Source organism: Symsagittifera roscoffensis, chromosome 3, assembly GCF_963678635.1.
Source record: "Symsagittifera roscoffensis chromosome 3, txSymRosc1.1, whole genome shotgun sequence".
Lineage (NCBI taxonomy): Eukaryota > Metazoa > Xenacoelomorpha > Acoela > Convolutidae > Symsagittifera > Symsagittifera roscoffensis.
The window spans coordinates 53142500-53163943 of record NC_087064.1 but is presented as its reverse complement, the minus strand read 5'-3'; the positions used below and the strand labels follow the sequence as shown (position 1 = coordinate 53163943).

At 32.6% G+C, this 21444-nt stretch overlaps 1 protein-coding gene across 1 annotated transcript; it reads right to left on the bottom strand.

Moving 5' to 3' along the window:
• Positions 1-20590: 20590 nt before the first annotated feature.
• On the bottom strand, positions 20591-20980 carry LOC134841755 (uncharacterized). Its single transcript, XM_063857794.1, has one exon. It carries the CDS (start codon positions 20978-20980, stop codon positions 20591-20593), a length of 390 nt encoding a protein of 129 aa, XP_063713864.1.
• Positions 20981-21444: the final 464 nt, after the last annotated feature.

Genomic DNA, 21444 nt, shown 5'->3' with positions numbered 1-21444 from the left:
CCAAAACAAAGAATCATTTTTCATAAAAATCATAGTCCTAAAGACTAAACTGCGATTTATGCTTCGACTTAGAACGAAACTAGGAACCATTATCACAATAACAGAACAAAGCATCTGATTACATGAGTTAGTGTCAACTTCTGGCGTAACTAAACAAGTAAAAGAAAAGCTATTATTAGACTTTGGACAATAATGAAAAAAGCACAAACAACCAGAGTGTCAGCTTCCGAATTTTCTGTCACGAATCAGTCCGGGTTTTGTCATCATGCGGAAGAAAACGAAAAACTAAATAAACAAAAACATGCTACCAAACCAAAGCATCAGCTCTCATGAAAAAGAAACGTTTTCTAGTCTTACAAACAAAACAGCAAACTCTTCATCAATAAGAAAACAATTAGAACAGAAAAACAGCATCACTATAACACAAAAAGGCATCAGGTCTTCTGAAGCAATTACAACCTTTGGCAAAAACGTATTGCTATTCTTGAACTTCTGAAAACAGAACTGAGCAGAAAAAAAAACAGAATCCGAATTGAATATCACGAATCAGTCTGATTTTGATCATCATGCGTTAAAGGAAATAAAAAAAAACATTGCGATGCCACATCAAAGCAGCAATTTTCATGATAACATATTGTGTCTAAAAATAAAACTGCAATTTATGCTTCGACTAAGAACAAAACCAAGAACCACTATGACTCATGTGGAAAAAGAAATTAAAAATGAAAAAATTATATCGCACTACCAAAACAAAGAATCATTTTTCATAAAAATCATAGTCCTAAAGACTAAACTGCGATTTATGCTTCGACTTAGAACGAAACTAGGAACCATTATCACAATAACAGAACAAAGCATCTGATTACATGAGTTAGTGTCAACTTCTGGCGTAACTAAACAAGTAAAAGAAAAGCTATTATTAGACTTTGGACAATAATGAAAAAAGCACAAACAACCAGAGTGTCAGCTTCCGAATTTTCTGTCACGAATCAGTCCGGGTTTTGTCATCATGCGGAAGAAAACGAAAAACTAAATAAACAAAAACATGCTACCAAACCAAAGCATCAGCTCTCATGAAAAAGAAACGTTTTCTAGTCTTACAAACAAAACAGCAAACTCTTCATCAATAAGAAAACAATTAGAACAGAAAAACAGCATCACTATAACACAAAAAGGCATCAGGTCTTCTGAAGCAATTACAACCTTTGGCAAAAACGTATTGCTATTCTTGAACTTCTGAAAACAGAACTGAGCAGAAAAAAAAACAGAATCCGAATTGAATATCACGAATCAGTCTGATTTTGATCATCATGCAGTGCAGGAATTAAAACATTGCGATGCCAAATCAAAGCAGCAAATTTCACCCTGATAAATTGTGTCTTGAAATAAAATTGCAATTTATGCTTTGACTAAGAACAAAACCAAGATCCACTATGACTATCATGCGGAAAAAGAAAATAAAAATCAAAAAATTAAATCGCACTACCAAATCAAAGCATCATTTTTCGTGAAAACCATAGTCCTAAAGGTTAAACTGCGATTTATGCTTCGACTTAGAACGAAATTTAAAAGCAGATTCACTATAACAGAACAAAGCATCTGATTACATGAAATAATTACAACTTCTGGCGTAACTAAACAAGTAAAAAGCTATTATTAGATTTTAGACAGTAACGAAAAAAGCACAAACAACCAGAGTGCCAGCTTCCGAATTTACTGTCACGAATCATTCTGGGTTTTGTCATCATGCGGAAGAAAAGGAAAAATTAAATAACCAAAAGAAACAAAAACACGCTACCAAATCAAAGCATCAGCTCTCATGAAAAAGAAACGTTTTCTAGTCTTATGAACAAAACAGCAAATTCTTCTTCAACAAGAAAACAATTAGAACAGAAAACCAGCATCGCTATAACACAAAAAGGCAGCAGGTCTTCTGAAGCAATTACAACCTTTGGCAAAAACGTATTGCTATTCTTGAACTTCTGAAAACAGAACTGAGCAGAAAAAAAAACAGAATCCGAATTGAATATCACGAATCAGTCTGATTTTGATCATCATGCGTTAAAGGAAATAAAAAAACATTGCGATGCCACATCAAAGCAGCAATTTTCATGATAACATATTGTGTCTAAAAATAAAACTGCAATTTATGCTTCGACTAAGAACAAAACCAAGAACCACTATGACTCATGTGGAAAAAGAAATTAAAAATGAAAAAATTATATCGCACTACCAAAACAAAGAATCATTTTTCATAAAAATCATAGTCCTAAAGACTAAACTGCGATTTATGCTTCGACTTAGAACGAAACTAGGAACCATTATCACAATAACAGAACAAAGCATCTGATTACATGAGTTAGTGTCAACTTCTGGCGTAACTAAACAAGTAAAAGAAAAGCTATTATTAGACTTTAGACAATAATGAAAAAAGCACAAACAACCAGAGTGTCAGCTTCCGAATTTTCTGTCACGAATCAGTCCGGGTTTTGTCATCATGCGGAAGAAAACGAAAAACTAAATAAACAAAAACATGCTACCAAACCAAAGCATCAGCTCTCATGAAAAAGAAACGTTTTCTAGTCTTACAAACAAAACAGCAAACTCTTCATCAACAAGAAAACAATTAGAACAAAAAAACAGCATCACTATAACACAAAAACGCATCAGGTCTTCTGTAGCAATTACAGCCTTTGGCAAAAACGTATATTGCTATTCTTGAACTTCTGAAAACAGAAGAACTGAGCACAAAAAAAACAGATTCCGAATTGAGTATCACGAATCAGTCTGATTTTGATCATCATGCAGTGCAGGAATTAAAAAAACATTGCGATGCCAAATCAAAGCAGCAAATTTCACCCTGATAAATTGTGTCTTGAAATAAAATTGCAATTTATGCTTTGACTAAGAACAAAACCAAGATCCACTATGACTATCATGCGAAAAAAGAAAATAAAAATCAAAAAATTAAATCGCACTACCAAATCAAAGCATCATTTTTCGTGAAAACCATAGTCCTAAAGGTTAAACTGCGGTTTATGCTTCGACTTAGAACGAAATTTAAAAGCAGATTCACTATAACAGAACAAAGCATCTGATTACATGAAATAATTACAACTTCTGGCGTAACTAAACAAGTAAAAAGCTATTATTAGATTTTAGACAGTAACGAAAAAAGCACAAACAACCAGAGTGCCAGCTTCCGAATTTTCTGTCACGAATCACTCTGGGTTTTGTCATCATGCGGAAAAAAAGGAAAAATTAAATAACCAAAAGAAACAAAAACACGCTACCAAATCAAAGCATCAGCTCTCATGAAAAAGAAACGTTTTCTAGTCTTATGAACCAAACAGCAAATTCTTCTTTAACAAGAAAACAATTAGAACAGAAAACCAGCATCACTATAACACAAAAAAGCATCAGGTCTTCTGAAGCAATTACAACCTTTGGCAAAAACGTATTGCTATTCTTGAATTTCTGAAAACAGAACTGAGCAGAAAAAAAACAAAATCCGAATTGAGTATCATGAATCAGTCTGATTTTGACCATCATGCGATAAAGGAAATAAAAAAACATTGCGATGCCAAATCAACGCAGCAATTTTCATCATATATTGTTTCTAAAAAAATTAAAACTGCAATTTATGCTTCGACTAAGAACAAAACCAAGAACCACTATGACTATCATGCGGAAAAAGAAATTAAGAATGAAAGAATTATATCGCACTACCAAAACAAAGAATCATTTTTCAAGAAAAACATAAACTCAAAGACTAAAATGCTATTTATGCTTCGACTTAGAACGAAACTAAAAACCAGATTCAATATAACAGTACAAAGCATCTGATTACATGAATCAATAACAATTTCTGGCGTATTTAAACAAAAAAAGCTATTAGTAGATTTTGGAAAGTAGTGAAAAAAAAACAACCAGAGTGTCAGCTTCCGAATTTACTCTCACGAATCAGTCTGATTTTGATCATCATGCGGTAAAGGAAAAAAAACATTGCACTACCAAATCAGAGCAACAATTTTCATGAAAAAATATTGTGTCTAGAAAAAAAACTGCAATTTATGCTTCGACTAAGAACAAAAGCAAGAACCACTATGACTATCATGCGGAAAAAGAAATTAAAAATGAAAAAATTAAATCGCACTACCAAATCAAAGCATCATTTTTCGTGAAAACCATAGCCCTAAAGACTAAACTGCGATTTATGCTTCGACTTAGAACGAAACTTAAAAGCAGATTCACTATAACAGAACAAAGCATCTGATTACATGAAATAATTACAATTTCTGGCGTAGCTAAACAAGTAAATAAAAGCTACTATTAGACTTTAGACAGCAATGAAAAAGCACAAACAACCAAATTGTCAGCTTCCAAATTTTCTGTCACGAATCAGTCTGGGTTTTGTCATCATGCGGAAGAAAAGGAAAAATTAAATAAACAAAAGAAACAAAAACACGCTACCAGAACAAAGCATCAGCTTTCATGAAAAAGAAACGTTTTCTAGTCTTACAAACAAAACAGCAAACTCTTCATCAACAAGAAAACAATTAGAACAGAAAAACAGCATCACTATAACACAAAAACGCATCAGGTCTTCTGAAGCAATTACAGCCTTTGGCAAAAACGAAAATTGCTATTCTTGAACTTCTGAAAACAGAAGAACTGAGCACAAAAAAAAACAGATTCCGAATTGACTATCACGAATCAGTCTGATTTTGGCCATCATGCGGTAAAGGAAATAAAAAAACATTGCGATGCCAAATCAACGCAGCAATTTTCATGATAATATATTGTTTCTAAAAGTAAAACTGCAATTTATGCTTCGACTAAGAACAAAACCAAGAACCACTATGACTATCATGCGGAAAAAGAAATTAAGAATGAAAAAATTATATCGCACTACCAAAACAAAAAATCATTTTTCAAGAAAAACAAACTCAGAGACTAAAATGCTATTTATGCTTCGACTTAGAACGAAACTAAAAACCAGATTCACTATAACAGTACAAAGCATCTGATTACATGAATCAATAAAAATTTCTGGCGTAACTAAACAAAAAAAGCTATTATTAGATTTTGGACAGTAGTGAAAAAAAAAACAAGAGTCTCAGCTTCCGAATTTACTCTCACGAATCAGTCTGATTTTGATCATCATGCAGTAAAGGAAAAAAAATTGCACTACCAAAAGAGAGCAACAATTTTCATGAAAATATATTGTCTAGAAAAAAAAACTGCAAATTATGCTTCGACTAAGAACAAAAGCAAGAACCACTATGACTATCATGCGGAAAAAGAAATTAAAAATGAAAAAATTAAATCGCACTACCAAATCAAAGCATCATTTTTCGTGAAAACCATAGCCCTAAAGACTAAACTGCGATTTATGCTTCGACTTAGAACGAAACTTAAAAGCAGATTCACTATAACAGAACAAAGCATCTGATTATATGAAATAATTACAATTTCTGGCGTAACTAAACAAGTAAATAAAAGCTACTATTAGACTTTAGACAGCAATGAAAAAGCACAAACAACCAAATTGTCAGCTTCCAAATTTTCTGTCACGAATCAGTCTGGGTTTTGTCATCATGCGGAAGAAAAGGGAAAATTAAATAAACAAAAGAAACAAAAACACCCTACCAGAACAAAGCATCAGCTCTCATGAAAAAGAAACGTTTTCTAGTCTTACAAACCAAACAGCAAACTCTTCATCAACAAGAAAACAATTAGAACAGAAAAACAGCATCACTATAACACAAAAACGCATCAGGTCTTCTGAAGCAATTACAGCCTTTGGCAAAAACGAAAATTGCTATTCTTGAACTTCTGAAAACAGAAGAACTGAGCACAAAAAAAAACAGATTCCGAATTGACTATCACGAATCAGTCTGATTTTGGCCATCATGCGGTAAAGGAAATAAAAAAACATTGCGATGCCAAATCAACGCAGCAATTTTCATGATAATATATTGTTTCTAAAAGTAAAACTGCAATTTATGCTTCGACTAAGAACAAAACCAAGAACCACTATGACTATCATGCGGAAAAAGAAATTAAGAATGAAAAAATTATATCGCACTACCAAAACAAAAAATCATTTTTCAAGAAAAACAAACTCAGAGACTAAAATGCTATTTATGCTTCGACTTAGAACGAAACTAAAAACCAGATTCACTATAACAGTACAAAGCATCTGATTACATGAATCAATAAAAATTTCTGGCGTAACTAAACAAAAAAAGCTATTATTAGATTTTGGACAGTAGTGAAAAAAAAAACAAGAGTCTCAGCTTCCGAATTTACTCTCACGAATCAGTCTGATTTTGATCATCATGCAGTAAAGGAAAAAAAATTGCACTACCAAAAGAGAGCAACAATTTTCATGAAAATATATTGTCTAGAAAAAAAAACTGCAAATTATGCTTCGACTAAGAACAAAAGCAAGAACCACTATGACTATCATGCGGAAAAAGAAATTAAAAATGAAAAAATTAAATCGCACTACCAAATCAAAGCATCATTTTTCGTGAAAACCATAGCCCTAAAGACTAAACTGCGATTTATGCTTCGACTTAGAACGAAACTTAAAAGCAGATTCACTATAACAGAACAAAGCATCTGATTATATGAAATAATTACAATTTCTGGCGTAACTAAACAAGTAAATAAAAGCTACTATTAGACTTTAGACAGCAATGAAAAAGCACAAACAACCAAATTGTCAGCTTCCAAATTTTCTGTCACGAATCAGTCTGGGTTTTGTCATCATGCGGAAGAAAAGGGAAAATTAAATAAACAAAAGAAACAAAAACACCCTACCAGAACAAAGCATCAGCTCTCATGAAAAAGAAACGTTTTCTAGTCTTACAAACCAAACAGCAAACTCTTCATCAACAAGAAAACAATAAGAACAGAAAAACAGCATCACTATAACACAAAAACGCATCAGGTCTTCTGAAGCAATTACAGCCTTTGGCAAAAACGAATATTGCTATTCTTGAACTTCTGAAAACAGAAGAACTGAGCACAAAAAAACAGATTCCGAATTGACTATCACGAATCAGTCTGATTTTGGCCATCATGCGGTAAAGGAATTAAAAAAACATTGCGATGCCAAATCAACGCAGCAATTTTCATGATAATATAGTTTCTAAAAATAAAACTGCAATTTATGCTTCGACTAAGAACAAAACCAAGAACCACTATGACTATCATGCGGAAAAAGAAATTAAGAATGAAAAAATTATATCGCACTACCAAAACAAAAAATCAATATTCACGAAAAACAAACTCAAAGACTAAAATGCTATTTATGCTTCGACTTAGAACGAAACTAAAAACCAGATTCACTATAACAGTACAAAGCATCTGATTACATGAATCAATAACAATTTCTGGCGTAACTAAACAAAAAAAGCTATTATTAGATTTTGGACAGTAGTGAAAAAAAACAAGAGTCTCAGCTTCCGAATTTACTCTCACGAAACAGTCTGATTTTGATCATCATGCGGTAAAGGAAAAAAACATTGCACTACCAAACCAGAGCAACATTTTTCATGAAAATATATTGTGTCTAGAAAAAAAAACTGCAATTTATGCTTCGACTAAGAACAAAAGCAAGAACCATTATGACTATCATGCGGGAAAAGAAATTTAAAATGAAAAAATTAAATCGCACTACCACATCAAAGCATCATTTTTCGTGGAAACCATAGCCCTAAAGACTAAACTGCGATTTATGCTTCGACTTAGAACGAAACTAAAAACCAGATTCACTATAACAGTACAAAGCATCTGATTACATGACTCAATAACAATTTCTGGCCCAACTAAACAAAAAAAGCTATTATTAGATTTTGGACAGTAGTGAAAAAAAACAAGAGTCTCAGCTTCCGAATTTACTCTCACGAATCAGTCTGATTTTGATCATCATGCGGTAAAGGAAAAAAAACATTGCACTACCAAATCAGAGCAACAATTTTCATGAAAATATATTGTCTAGAAAAAAAACTGCAATTTATGCTTCGACTAAGAACAAAAGCAAGAACCACTATGACTATCATGCGGAAAAAGAAATTAAAAATGAAAAAATTAAATCGCACTACCAAATCAAAGCATCATTTTTCGTGAAAACCATAGCCCTAAAGACTAAACTGCGATTTATGCTTCGACTTAGAACGAAACTAAAAACCAGATTCACTATAACAGTACAAAGCATCTGATTACATGACTCAATAACAATTTCTGGCCCAACTAAACAAAAAAAGCTATTATTAGATTTTGGACAGTAGTGAAAAAAAACAAGAGTCTCAGCTTCCGAATTTACTCTCACGAATCAGTCTGATTTTGATCATCATGCGGTAAAGGAAAAAAAACATTGCACTACCAAATCGGAGCAACAATTTTCATGAAAATATATTGTGTCTAGAAAAAAAAACTGCAATTTATGCTTCGACTAAGAACGAAACCAAGAACCGCTATGACTATCATGCGGAAAAAGAAATAAAAAATGAAAAAATTAAATCGCACTACCAAATCAAAGCATCATTTTTCGTGAAAAAAATAAACTCAAAGACTAAAATGCTATTTATGCTTCGACTTAGAACGAAACTAAAAACCAGAATCACTATAACAGTACAAAGCATCTGATTACATGAATCAATAACAATTTCTGGCGTAATTTAACAAAAAAAGCTATTATTAGATTTTGGACAGTAGTGAAAAAAAAACAAGTCTCAGCTTCCGAGTTTACTCTCACGAATCAGTCTGATTTTGATCATCATGCAGTGAAAGAAAAAAAACATTGCACTACCAAATCAGAGCAACAATTTTCATGAAAATATATTGTGTCTAGAAAAAAAACTGCAATTTATGCTTCGACTAAGAACAAAACCAAGAAACACTATGACTATCATGCGGAAAAAGAAATTAAAAAGGAAAAAATTAGATCGCACTACCAAATTAAAGCATCATTTTTCGTGAAAACCATAGTCCTAAAGACTAAACTGCGATTTATGCTTCGACTTAGCACAAAACTTAAAAGCAGATTCACTATAACAGAACAAAGCATCTGATTACATAAAATAATTAAAACTTCTGGCGTAACTAAACAAGTAAATAAAAGCTACTATTAGACTTTAGACAGCAATGAAAAAGCACAAACAACCAAAGTGTCAGCTTCCGAATTTTCTGTCACGAATCAGTCTGGGTTTTGTCATCACGCTGAAGAAAAGGAAAAATTAATTAAACAAAAGAAACAAAAACACGCTACCAAAACAAAGCATCAGCTCTCATGAAAAAGAAACGTTTTCTAGTCTTACAACCAAAACAGCTAATTCTTCATCAACAAAAAACAATTAGAACAGAAAACCAGCATCACTATAACACAAAAACACATCAGGTCTTCTGAAGCAATTACAACCTTTGGCAAAGACGTATATTGCTATTCTTGAACTTCTGAAAACAGAACTGAGCACAAAAAAAAACAGAATCCGAATTGACTATCACGAGTCAGTCTGATTTTGATCATCATGCGGTAAAGGAAATAAAAAATACAATGCACTACCAAGTCAAAGCATCAATTTTCATTAAAAAACATTGTCAAAAAATAAAACTGCAATTTATGCTTCGACTAAGAATAAAACCAAAAACCACTGACTATCATGCGGAAAAAGAAAATAAAAATGAAAAACAGTCCTAAACACAAAACTGCGATTTATGGTTCAACTTAGAACGAAACTAAGAACCAGTATCACTATAACAGAACAAAGCATCTGATTACATGAATCAATAACAATTTCTGGCGTAACTAAACAAAAAAAAGCAATTATTAGATTTTGGACAGTAGTGAAACAAAACGAGAGTCTCAGCTTCCGAGTTTACTCTCGCGAATCAGTCTGATTTTGATCATCATGCGGTGAAAGAAAAAAAAACATTGCACTACCAAATCAGAGCAACAATTTTCATGAAAATATATTGTGTCTAGAAAAAAAACTGCAATTTATGCTTCGACTAAGAACAAAACCAAGAAACACTATGACTATCATGCGGAAAAAGAAATTAAAAAGGAAAAAATTAGATCGCACTACCAAATTAAAGCATCATTTTTCGTGAAAACCATAGTCCTAAAGACTAAACTGCGATTTATGCTTCGACTTAGCACAAAACTTAAAAGCAGATTCACTATAACAGAACAAAGCATCTGATTACATAAAATAATTAAAACTTCTGGCGTAACTAAACAAGTAAATAAAAGCTACTATTAGACTTTAGACAGCAATGAAAAAGCACAAACAACCAAAGTGTCAGCTTCCGAATTTTCTGTCACGAATCAGTCTGGGTTTTGTCATCATGCTGAAGAAAAGGAAAAATTAATTAAACAAAAGAAACAAAAACACGCTACCAAAACAAAGCATCAGCTCTCATGAAAAAGAAACGTTTTCTAGTCTTACAACCAAAACAGCTAATTCTTCATCAACAAAAAACAATTAGAACAGAAAACCAGCATCACTATAACACAAAAACACATCAGGTCTTCTGAAGCAATTACAACCTTTGGCAAAGACGTATATTGCTATTCTTGAACTTCTGAAAACAGAACTGAGCACAAAAAAAAAAACAGAATCCGAATTGACTATCACGAGTCAGTCTGATTTTGATCATCATGCGGTAAAGGAAATAAAAAATACAATGCACTACCAAGTCAAAGCATCAATTTTCATTAAAAAACATTGTCAAAAAATAAAACTGCAATTTATGCTTCGACTAAGAATAAAACCAAAAACCACTGACTATCATGCGGAAAAAGAAAATAAAAATGAAAAACAGTCCTAAACACAAAACTGCGATTTATGGTTCAACTTAGAACGAAACTAAGAACCAGTATCACTATAACAGAACAAAGCATCTGATTACATGAATCAATAACAATTTCTGGCGTAACTAAACAAAAAAAAGCAATTATTAGATTTTGGACAGTAGTGAAACAAAACGAGAGTCTCAGCTTCCGAGTTTACTCTCGCGAATCAGTCTGATTTTGATCATCATGCGGTGAAAGAAAAAAAAACATTGCACTACCAAATCAGAGCAACAATTTTCATGAAAATATATTGTGTCTAGAAAAAAACTGCAATTTATGCTTCGACTAAGAAAAAAACCAAGAAACACTATGACTACCATGCGGAAAAAGAAATTAAAAATGAAAAAATTAAATCGCACTACCAAATTAAAGCATCATTTTTCGTGAAAACTATAGTCCTAAAGACTAAACTGCGATTTATGCTCCGACTTAAAACAAAACTTAAAAGCAGATTCACTATAACAGAACAAAGCATCTGATTACATAAAATAATTAAAACTTCTGGCGTAACTAAACAAGTAAATAAAAGCTACTATTAGACTTTAGACAGCAATGAAAAAGCACAAACAACCAAAGTGTCAGCTTCCGAATTTTCTGTCACGAATCAGTCTGGGTTTTGTCATCATGCGGAAGAAAAGGAAAAATTAATTAAACAAAAGTAACAAAACACGCTACCAAAACTAAGCATCAGCTCTCATGAAAAAGAAACGTTTTCTAGTCTTACAAACAAAACAGCTAATTCTTCATCAACAAAAAACAATTAGAACAGAAAACCAGCATCACTATAACACCAAAACACATCAGGTCTTCTGAAGCAATTACAACCTTTGGCAAAAACGTATATTGCTATTCTTGAACTTCTGAAAACAGAACTGAGCACAAAAAAAAACAGAATCCGAATTGACTATCACGAGTCAGTCTGATTTTGATCATCATGCGGTAAAGGAAATAAAAAAACCATGCACTACCAAATCAAAGCATCAATTTTCATTAAAAAACATTGTCAAAAAATAAAACTGCAATTTATGCTTCGACTAAGAACAAAACCAAAAACCACTGACTATCATGCGGAAAAAGAAATTAAAAATGAAAAACAGTCCTAAGCCCAAAACTGCGATTTATGGTTCAACTTAGAACGAAACTAAGAACCAGTATCACTATAACAGAACAAAGCATCTGATTACATGAATCAATAACAATTTCTGGCGTAACTAAACAAAAAAAGCTATTATTAGATTTTGGACAGTAGTGAAAAAAAACAAGAGTCTCAGCTTCCGAGTTTACTCGCACGAATCAGTCTGATTTTGATCATCATGCGGTGAAAGAAAAAAAAACATTGCACTACCAAATCAGAGCAACAATTTTCATGAAAATATATTGTGTCTAGAAAAAAAACTGCAATTTATGCTCCGACTGATAACAAAACCAAGAAACAATATGACTATCATGCGGAAAAAGAAATTAAAAATGAGAAAATTAAATCGCAATACCAAATTAAATCATCATTTTTCGTGAAACCATAGGCCTAAAGACTAAACTGCGATTTATGCTTCGACTTAGAACAAAACTTAAAGCAGATTCACTATAACAGAACAAAGCATCTGATTACATAAAATAATTAAAACTTCTGGCGTAACTAAACAAGTAAGTAAAAGCTACTATTAGACTTTAGACAGCAATGAAAAAGCACAAACAACCAAAGTGTCAGCTTCCGAATTTTCTGTCACGAATCAGTCGGGGTTTTGTCATCATGCGGAAGAAAAAGAAAAATTAAATAACCATAAAAAAAGTAACAAAAACACGCTACCAAAACAAAGCATCAGCTCTCATGAAAAAGAAACGTTTTCTAGTCTTACAAACAAAACAGCTAATTCTTCATCAACAAAAACAATTAGAACAGAAAACCAGCATCACTATAACACAAAAACACATCAGGTCTTCTGAAGCAATTACAACCTTTGGCAAAAACGTATATTGCTATTCTTGAACTTCTGAAAACAGAACTGAGCACAAAAAAAACAGAATCCGAATTGACTATCACGAGTCAGTCTGATTTTGATCATCATGCGGTAAAAGAATTAAAAAAACAATGCACTACCAAATCAAAGCATCAATTTTCATTAAAAAACATTGTCAAAAAATAAAACTGCAATTTATGCTTCGACTAAGAACAAAACCAAAAACCACTGACTATCATGCGGAAAAAGAAAATAAAAATGAAAAACAGTCCTAAACACAAAACTGCGATTTATGGTTCAACTTAGAACGAAACTAAGAACCAGTATCACTATAACAGAACAAAGCATCTGATTACATGAATCAATAACAATTTCTGGCGTAACTAAACAAAAAAAGCTATTATTAGATTTTGGACAGTAGTGAAAAATAAAACAAGAGTCTCAGCTTCCGAGTTTACTCGCACGAATCAGTCTGATTTTGATCATCATGCGGTGAAAGAAAAAAAACATTGCACTACCAAATAAGAGCAACAATTTTCATGAAAATATATTGTGTCTAGAAAAAAAACTGCAATTTATGCTTCGACTAATAACAAAAGCAAGAAACACTATGACTTTCATGCGGAAAAAGAAATTAAAAATGAGAAAATTAAATCGCACTACCAAATTAAATCATCATTTTTCGTGAAAACCATAGTCCTAAAGACTAAACTGCGATTTATCCTTCGACTTAGAACAAAACTTTCACTTTGCAGATTCACTATAACAGAACAAAGCATCTGATTACATAAAAAAATTAAAACTTCTGGCGTAACTAAACAAGTAAGTAAAAGCTACTATTAGACTTTAGACAGCAATGAAAAAGCACAAACAACCAAAGTGTCAGCTTCCGAATTTTCTGTCACGAATCAGTCCGGCTTTTGTCATCATGCGGAAGAAAAGGAAAAATTAACTAAACAAAAGTAACAAAAACACGCTACCAAAACAAAGCATCAGCTCTCATGAAAAAGAAACGTTTTCTAGTCTTACAAACAAAACAGCTAATTCTTCATCAACAAAAACAATTAGAACAGAAAACCAGCATCACTATAACACAAAAACACATCAGGTCTTCTGAAGCAATTACAACCTTTGGCAAAAACGTATATTGCTATTCTTGAACTTCTGAAAACAGAACTGAGCACAAAAAAAAAACAGAATCCGAATTGACTATCCCGAATCAGTCTGATTTTGATCATCATGCGGTAAAAGAAATAAAAAAACAATGCACTACCAAATCAAAGCATCAATGTTCATTAAAAAACATTGTCAAAAAATAAAACTGCAATTTATGCTTCGACTAAGAACAAAACCAAAAACCACTGACTATCATGCGGAAAAAGAAAATAAAAATGAAAAACAGTCCTAAACACAAAACTGCGATTCATGGTTCAACTTAGAACGAAACTAAGAACCAGTATCACTATAACAGAACAAAGCATCTGATAACATGAATTAATTACAACTTCTGGCGTAACTAAACAAGTAAATAAAAGCTATTATTAGATTTTAGACAGTAACGAAAAAATCACAAAAAAACAGAGTGTCAGCTTCCGAATTTTCTGTCACGAATCATTCTGGGTTTTGTCATCATGCGGAAGAAAAGGAAAAATTAAATAACCAAAAAAAGACAAAAACACGCTACCAAATCGAAGCATCAGCTCTCATGAAAAAGAAACGTTTTCTTGTCTTATGAACAAAACAGCAAAGTCTTCTTCAACATGAAAACTATTAGAACAGAAAACCAGCATGACTATAACACAAAAAGGCATCAGGTCTTCTAGGCAATTACAACCTTTGGCAAAAACGTATTGCTATTCTTGAACTTCTGAAAACAGAACTGAGCAGAAAAAAAAACAGATTCCGAATTGACTATCACGAATCAGTCTGATTTTGATCATCATGCGGTAAAGGAAATGAAAAAACATTGCACTACCAAATCAAGGCATCAATTTTCAATGAAAAAACATTGTGTCTAAAAATAAAACTGCAATTTATGCTTCGACTAAGAACAAAACCAAAAACCACTGACTATCATGCGGAAAAAGAAATTTAAAATGAAAAAATATATCGCACTAACAAAACAAAGCATCATTTTTCATGAAAAACATAGTCCTAAAGACAAAACTGCGATTTATGCTTCAACTTAGAACGAAACTAAGAACCAGTATCACTATAACAGAACAAAGCATCTGATTACATGAATTAATTACAACTTCTGGCGTAACTAAACAAGTAAATAAAAGCTATTATTAGATTTTAGACAGTAACGAAAAAATCACAAAAAACCACAGTGTCAGCTTCCGAATTTTCTGTCACGAATCATTCTGGGTTTTGTCATCATGCGGAAGAAAAGGATAAATTAGATAACCAGAAAAAGGACAAAAACACACTACCAAATGAAAGCATCAGCTCTCATGAAAAAGAAACGTTTTCTTGTCTTATAAACAAAACAGCAAATTCTTCTTCAACAAGAAAATTATTCGAACAGAAAACGAGCATAACTATAACAGAAAAAGGCATCAGGTCTTCTAAGCAATTACAACCTTTGGCAAAAACGTATTGCTACTCTTGAACGTCTGAAAACAGAACTGAGCAGAAAAAAAACAGACTCCGAATTGACTATCACGAATCAGTCTGATTTTGATCATCATGCGGTAAAGGAAACAAAAAAACATTGCACTACCAAATCAAGGCATCAATTTTCATGAAAAAACATTGTGTCTAAAAAAAACTGCAATTTATGCTTCGACTATGAAAAAAAAACAAAAACCACTGACTATCATGCGAAAAAAGATATAAAATATGAAAAAAATTATATCGCACTACCAAAACAAAGCATCATTATTCGTGAAAAACATAGTCCTAAAGACAAAACTGCGATTTATGCTTCAACTTAGAACGAAACTAAGAACCAGTATCACTATAACAGAACAAAACATCTGATTACATGAATTCATTACAACTTCTGGCGTAACTAAACAAGTAAATAAAAACGATTATTAGATATTAGACAGTAACGAAAAAATCACAAAAAACCAGAGTGTCAGCTTCCGAATTTTCTGTCACGAATCATTCTGGGTTTTGTCATCATGCGGAAGAAAAGGAAAAATTAAATAACCATAAAAAAAGACAAAAACACGCTACCAAATCAAAGCATCAGCTCTCATGAAAAAGAAACGTTTTCTTGTCTTATGAACAAAACAGCAAATTCTTCTTCAACAAGAAAATAATTAAAACAGAAAACCAGCAAGACTATAACACAATAAGGCATCAGGTCTTCTGAAGCAATTAAAACCTTTGGTAAACACGTATTGCTATTCTTGAACATCTGAAAACAGAACTGAGCAGAAAAAAACAGATTCCGAATTGACTATCACGAATCAGTCTGATTTTGATCATCATGCGGTAAAGGAAATAAAAAAACATTGCATTACCAAATCAAAGCATCAATTTTCATGAAAAACATAGTCCTAAAGACAAAACTGCGATTTATGCTTCGACTTAGAACAAAACTGGGAACCAATATGACTATAACAGAACAGAGCATCTGATTACATGAATTACAGAGTATCTGATTACATGAATTAATTACAACTTCTGGCGTAACTAAACAAGTAAATAAAAGCTATTATTAGATTTTAGACAGTAACGAAAAAAGCACAAACAACCAGAGTGTCAGCTTCCGAATTTTCTGTCACGAATCATTCTGGGTTTTGTCATCATGCGGAAGAAAAGGAAAAAATAAATCACCAAAATAAAGACAAAAACACGCTACCAAATCAAAGCATCAGCTCCCATGAAAAAGAAACGTTTTCTTGTCTTATGAACAAAACAGCAAATTCTTCTTCAAGAAGAAAATAATTAGAACAGAAAACCAGCATGATGACTATAACAAAAAAAGGCATCAGGTCTACTGAAGCAATTACAACCTTTGGCAAAAACGTATTGCTACTCTTGAACGTCTGAAAACAGAACTGAGCAGAAAAAAAACAGACTCCGAATTGACTATCACGAATCAGTCTGATTTTGATCATCATGCGGTAAAGGAAACAAAAAAACATTGCACTACCAAATCAAGGCATCAATTTTCATGAAAAAACATTGTGTCTAAAAAAAACTGCAATTTATGCTTCGACTATGAAAAAAAAACAAAAACCACTGACTATCATGCGAAAAAAGAAATAAAATATGAAAAAAATTATATCGCACTACCAAAACAAAGCATCATTATTCGTGAAAAACATAGTCCTAAAGACAAAACTGCGATTTATGCTTCAACTTAGAACGAAACTAAGAACCAGTATCACTATAACAGAACAAAACATCTGATTACATGAATTCATTACAACTTCTGGCGTAACTAAACAAGTAAATAAAAACGATTATTAGATATTAGACAGTAACGAAAAAATCACAAAAAACCAGAGTGTCAGCTTCCGAATTTTCTGTCACGAATCATTCTGGGTTTTGTCATCATGCGGAAGAAAAGGAAAAATTAAATAACCATAAAAAAAGACAAAAACACGCTACCAAATCAAAGCATCAGCTCTCATGAAAAAGAAACGTTTTCTTGTCTTATGAACAAAACAGCAAATTCTTCTTCAACAAGAAAATAATTAAAACAGAAAACCAGCAAGACTATAACACAATTAGGCATCAGGTCTTCTGAAGCAATTAAAACCTTTGGTAAAAACGTATTGCTATTCTTGAACATCTGAAAACAGAACTGAGCAGAAAAAAACAGATTCCGAATTGACTATCACGAATCAGTCTGATTTTGATCATCATGCGGTAAAGGAAATATAGAAACATTGCATTACCAAATCAAAGCATCAATTTTCATGAAAAACATAGTCCTAAAGACAAAACTGCGATTTATGCTTCGACTTAGAACAAAACTGGGAACCAATATGACTATAACAGAACAGAGCATCTGATTACATGAATTACAGAGTATCTGATTACATGAATTAATTACAACTTCTGGCGTAACTAAACAAGTAAATAAAAGCTATTATTAGATTTTAGACAGTAACGAAAAAAGCACAAACAACCAGAGTGTCAGCTTCCGAATTTTCTGTCACGAATCATTCTGGGTTTTGTCATCATGCGGAAGAAAAGGAAAAATTAAATCACCAAAAAAAAGACAAAAACACGCTACCAAATCAAAGCATCAGCTCCCATGAAAAAGAAACGTTTTCTTGTCTTATGAACAAAACAGCAAATTCTTCTTCAAGAAGAAAATAATTAGAACAGAAAACCAGCATGATGACTATAACAAAAAAAGGCATCAGGTCTACTGAAGCAATTACAACCTTTGGCAAAAACGGATTGCTATTCTTGAACTTCTGAAAACAGAACTGAGCAGAAAAAAACATATTCCGAATTGACTATCACGAATCAGTCTGTTTTTGATCATCATGCGGTAAAGGAAACAAAAAACATTGCACTAACAAATCAAAGCATCAATTTTCTTGAAAAACAAAGTCCTAAAGACAAAACTGCGATTTATGCTTCGACTAAGAACAAAACCAAAAACCACTATGACTATCATGCGGAAAGAAATTAAAAATGAAAAAATTATATCGAACTACCAAAACAAAGCGTAATTTTTCATGAAAAACATAGTCCTAAAGACAAAACTGCGATTTATGCTTCGACTTAGAACAAAACTGGGAACCAATTTCACTATAACAGAACAAAGCATTTGATTACATGAATTAATTACAACTTCTAGCGTAACTAAACAAGTAAAAAGCTATTATTAGATTTTAGACAGTAACGAAAAAAGCACAAACAACCAGAGTGCCAGCTTTCAAATTTTCTGTCACGAATCATTCTGGGTTTTGTCATCATGCGGAAGAAAAGGAAAAAGTAAATAACCAAAAGAAACAAAAACACGCTACCAAATCAAAGCATCAGCTCTCATGAAGAAGAAACGTTTTCTAGTCTTACAAACAAAACAGCAAATTCTTCATCAACAAGAAAACAATTAGAACAGAAAACCAGCATCACTATAACACAAAAAGGCATCACGTCTTCTGAAGCAATTACAACCTTTAGCAAAAACGTATTGCTATTCTTGAACTTCTGAAAATAGAACTGAGCACAAAAAAAAACAGATTCCGAATTGACTATCACGAATCAGTCTGACTTTGATCATCATGCGGTCAAGGAAAAAAAACATTGCACTACCAAATCACAGCTTCAATTTTCATGAAAAAACATTGTGTCTAAAAACAAAACTGCAATTTATGCTTCGACTAAGAACAAAACCAAAAACCACTATGACTATCATGCGGAAAAAAAAATAAAAAATGAAAAAATTATATCGCACTACCAAATCAAAGAATCATTTTTCGTAAAAACCATAGTGCTAAAGACTAAACTGCAATTTATGCTTCGACTTAGAACAAAACTGGGAACCAATATCACTATAACAGAACAAAGCATCTGATTACATGAATTAATTACAACTTCTGGCGTAACTAAACAAGTAAAAAGCTATTATTAGATTTTAGACAGTAACGAAAAAAGCACAAACAACCAGAGTGCCAGCTTCCGAATTTTCTGTCACGAATAATTCTGGGTTTTGTCATCATGCGGAAGAAAAGGAAAATTTAAATAACCAAAAGAAACAAACACACGCTACCAAATCAAAGCATCAGCTCTCATGAAAAAGAAACGTTTTCTAGTCTTACATACAAAACAGCAAATTCTTCATCAACAAGAAAACAATTAGAACAGAGAACCAGCATCACTATAACACAAAAAGGCATCACGTCTTCTGAAGCAATTACAACGTTTGGCAAAAACGTAGTGCTATTAATGAACTTCTGAAAAAAGAACTGAGCACAAAAAAAAACAGATTCCGAATTGACTATCACGAATCAGTCTGACTTTGATCATCATGCGGAAAGGGAAAAAAAAACATTGCACTACCAAATCACAGCTTCAATTTTCATGAAAAAACATTGTGTCTAAAAACAAAACTGCAATTTATGCTTCGACTAAGAACAAAACCAAAAACCACTATGACTATAATTATTATTGGACCCAAGACAAAAATAAGCAGAGAAGGTTTCAGCTACCGAATTTACTCTCACGAATCAGTCTGATCATTTTCAGAAGGCTGTATCAGATTAAATGAACCAATTACATTTTTCTGGCTAACCTAAACAAGAGAAATAGCGATGATTGGATTTTAAACGTAAGGAAAATAGGCCAGAAAAATTCAGCTTCCTAAATAACTCTGAAGAGTCAGTCTGAGCAGTGTCATCATGCTGGATAAAAAGAAAACATAAATAACCTAAACAAAGAATATCAAATTACAATATCAAAGCATCAGCTTTCGAGAAAAAGTTGCGTTTTCTTATTATTTCAAATAGGAAATTTGGTTGAGATTAAAATTTTCTTGTTTTTACTGGGCCACTTAAGAGGCTTGCTTCGATATAATCTGCTCAACAAATGGCCCTGTAATTTAAGCGTTATTTTTGATTGACTAAAAGGAGTCAAAAATAACTCATTTCTGGGGTACAATTTGACCAGGAAAAAATTCACATATTGCCTTATTTGCGCATTTGAATTCCTCAGAAGCCTAAGCTCACTTTTATCTCAATAACTGTGTTCTGTATATTCAAAAAATTAAAAGTCAATTACAATATCTCATTCAGTATCAAAAACTTAAGTTGAAGCACAAACAGTAAACACAAAACACAGATCACTCAGTGTGAACTTGAGACTGGTCAATATGTGGGTAAACATTCGCTCCCAGTTGATGAATTTTTTCTACAGCCAAATTATACAAATTCAAATCCATTGATTTTTCTCCAGACGGCACAAAATTCCAGCACTGTCCTTGCATGGAATCGCCGCTTTGGTCAACTTGACCTGTAACCTCTATCATAGTATTTGGGGTCATTTCAGAGATCAAAGCTTCGGTACCAAACTTCACATTGACTGAGACATTATCGGATGTCGTCAGGAACAGCCCTCTGGAGTTTTGGTCGAACTCTCCTACTGTTCCCAAAAGAGTCACCATTTGACCTTTGAAGTCGGGTAGAATTTTGCCAGTCACACGTGGTCGGCTTCCGTTGATTTCAACAGCCATATTTCCTGAAATTCAGGAATTCAATTCCCTCAACTCGATACCGTAATTGTTCGACCGATATCTTTTACACAGAGGCGAAGCAGAGCTTCGCACCAATTGCGATACATCAAAAACAAAGCCTGTCAAATTGGCCGCAAGAGATCCGACGAAAGCCGCCAAATCGAAAAAAAACAATGTCCAGAAACAAGGTCTACCAACATTTTACATTATGTCTTAAATGAAGATTACTTTGACGCGGAGCATTCCAAGTTAAAAAACTGAAAGTTACTTTAGCATTAGAAGCAAAATTAAGAGCGGAAACAAAGCCAACAATACTTGCGCAGATACCGGTCGAGCCGAAACAGCATTCATGAAGGAAACCTAAAAAACCTAATTCTATTCATGAAGAAAAAAATCTATAAACTCAAAAAAATTAAAGACCCCCTGAAGATACACATATGCATTATGGAATTTTTACGCTCATC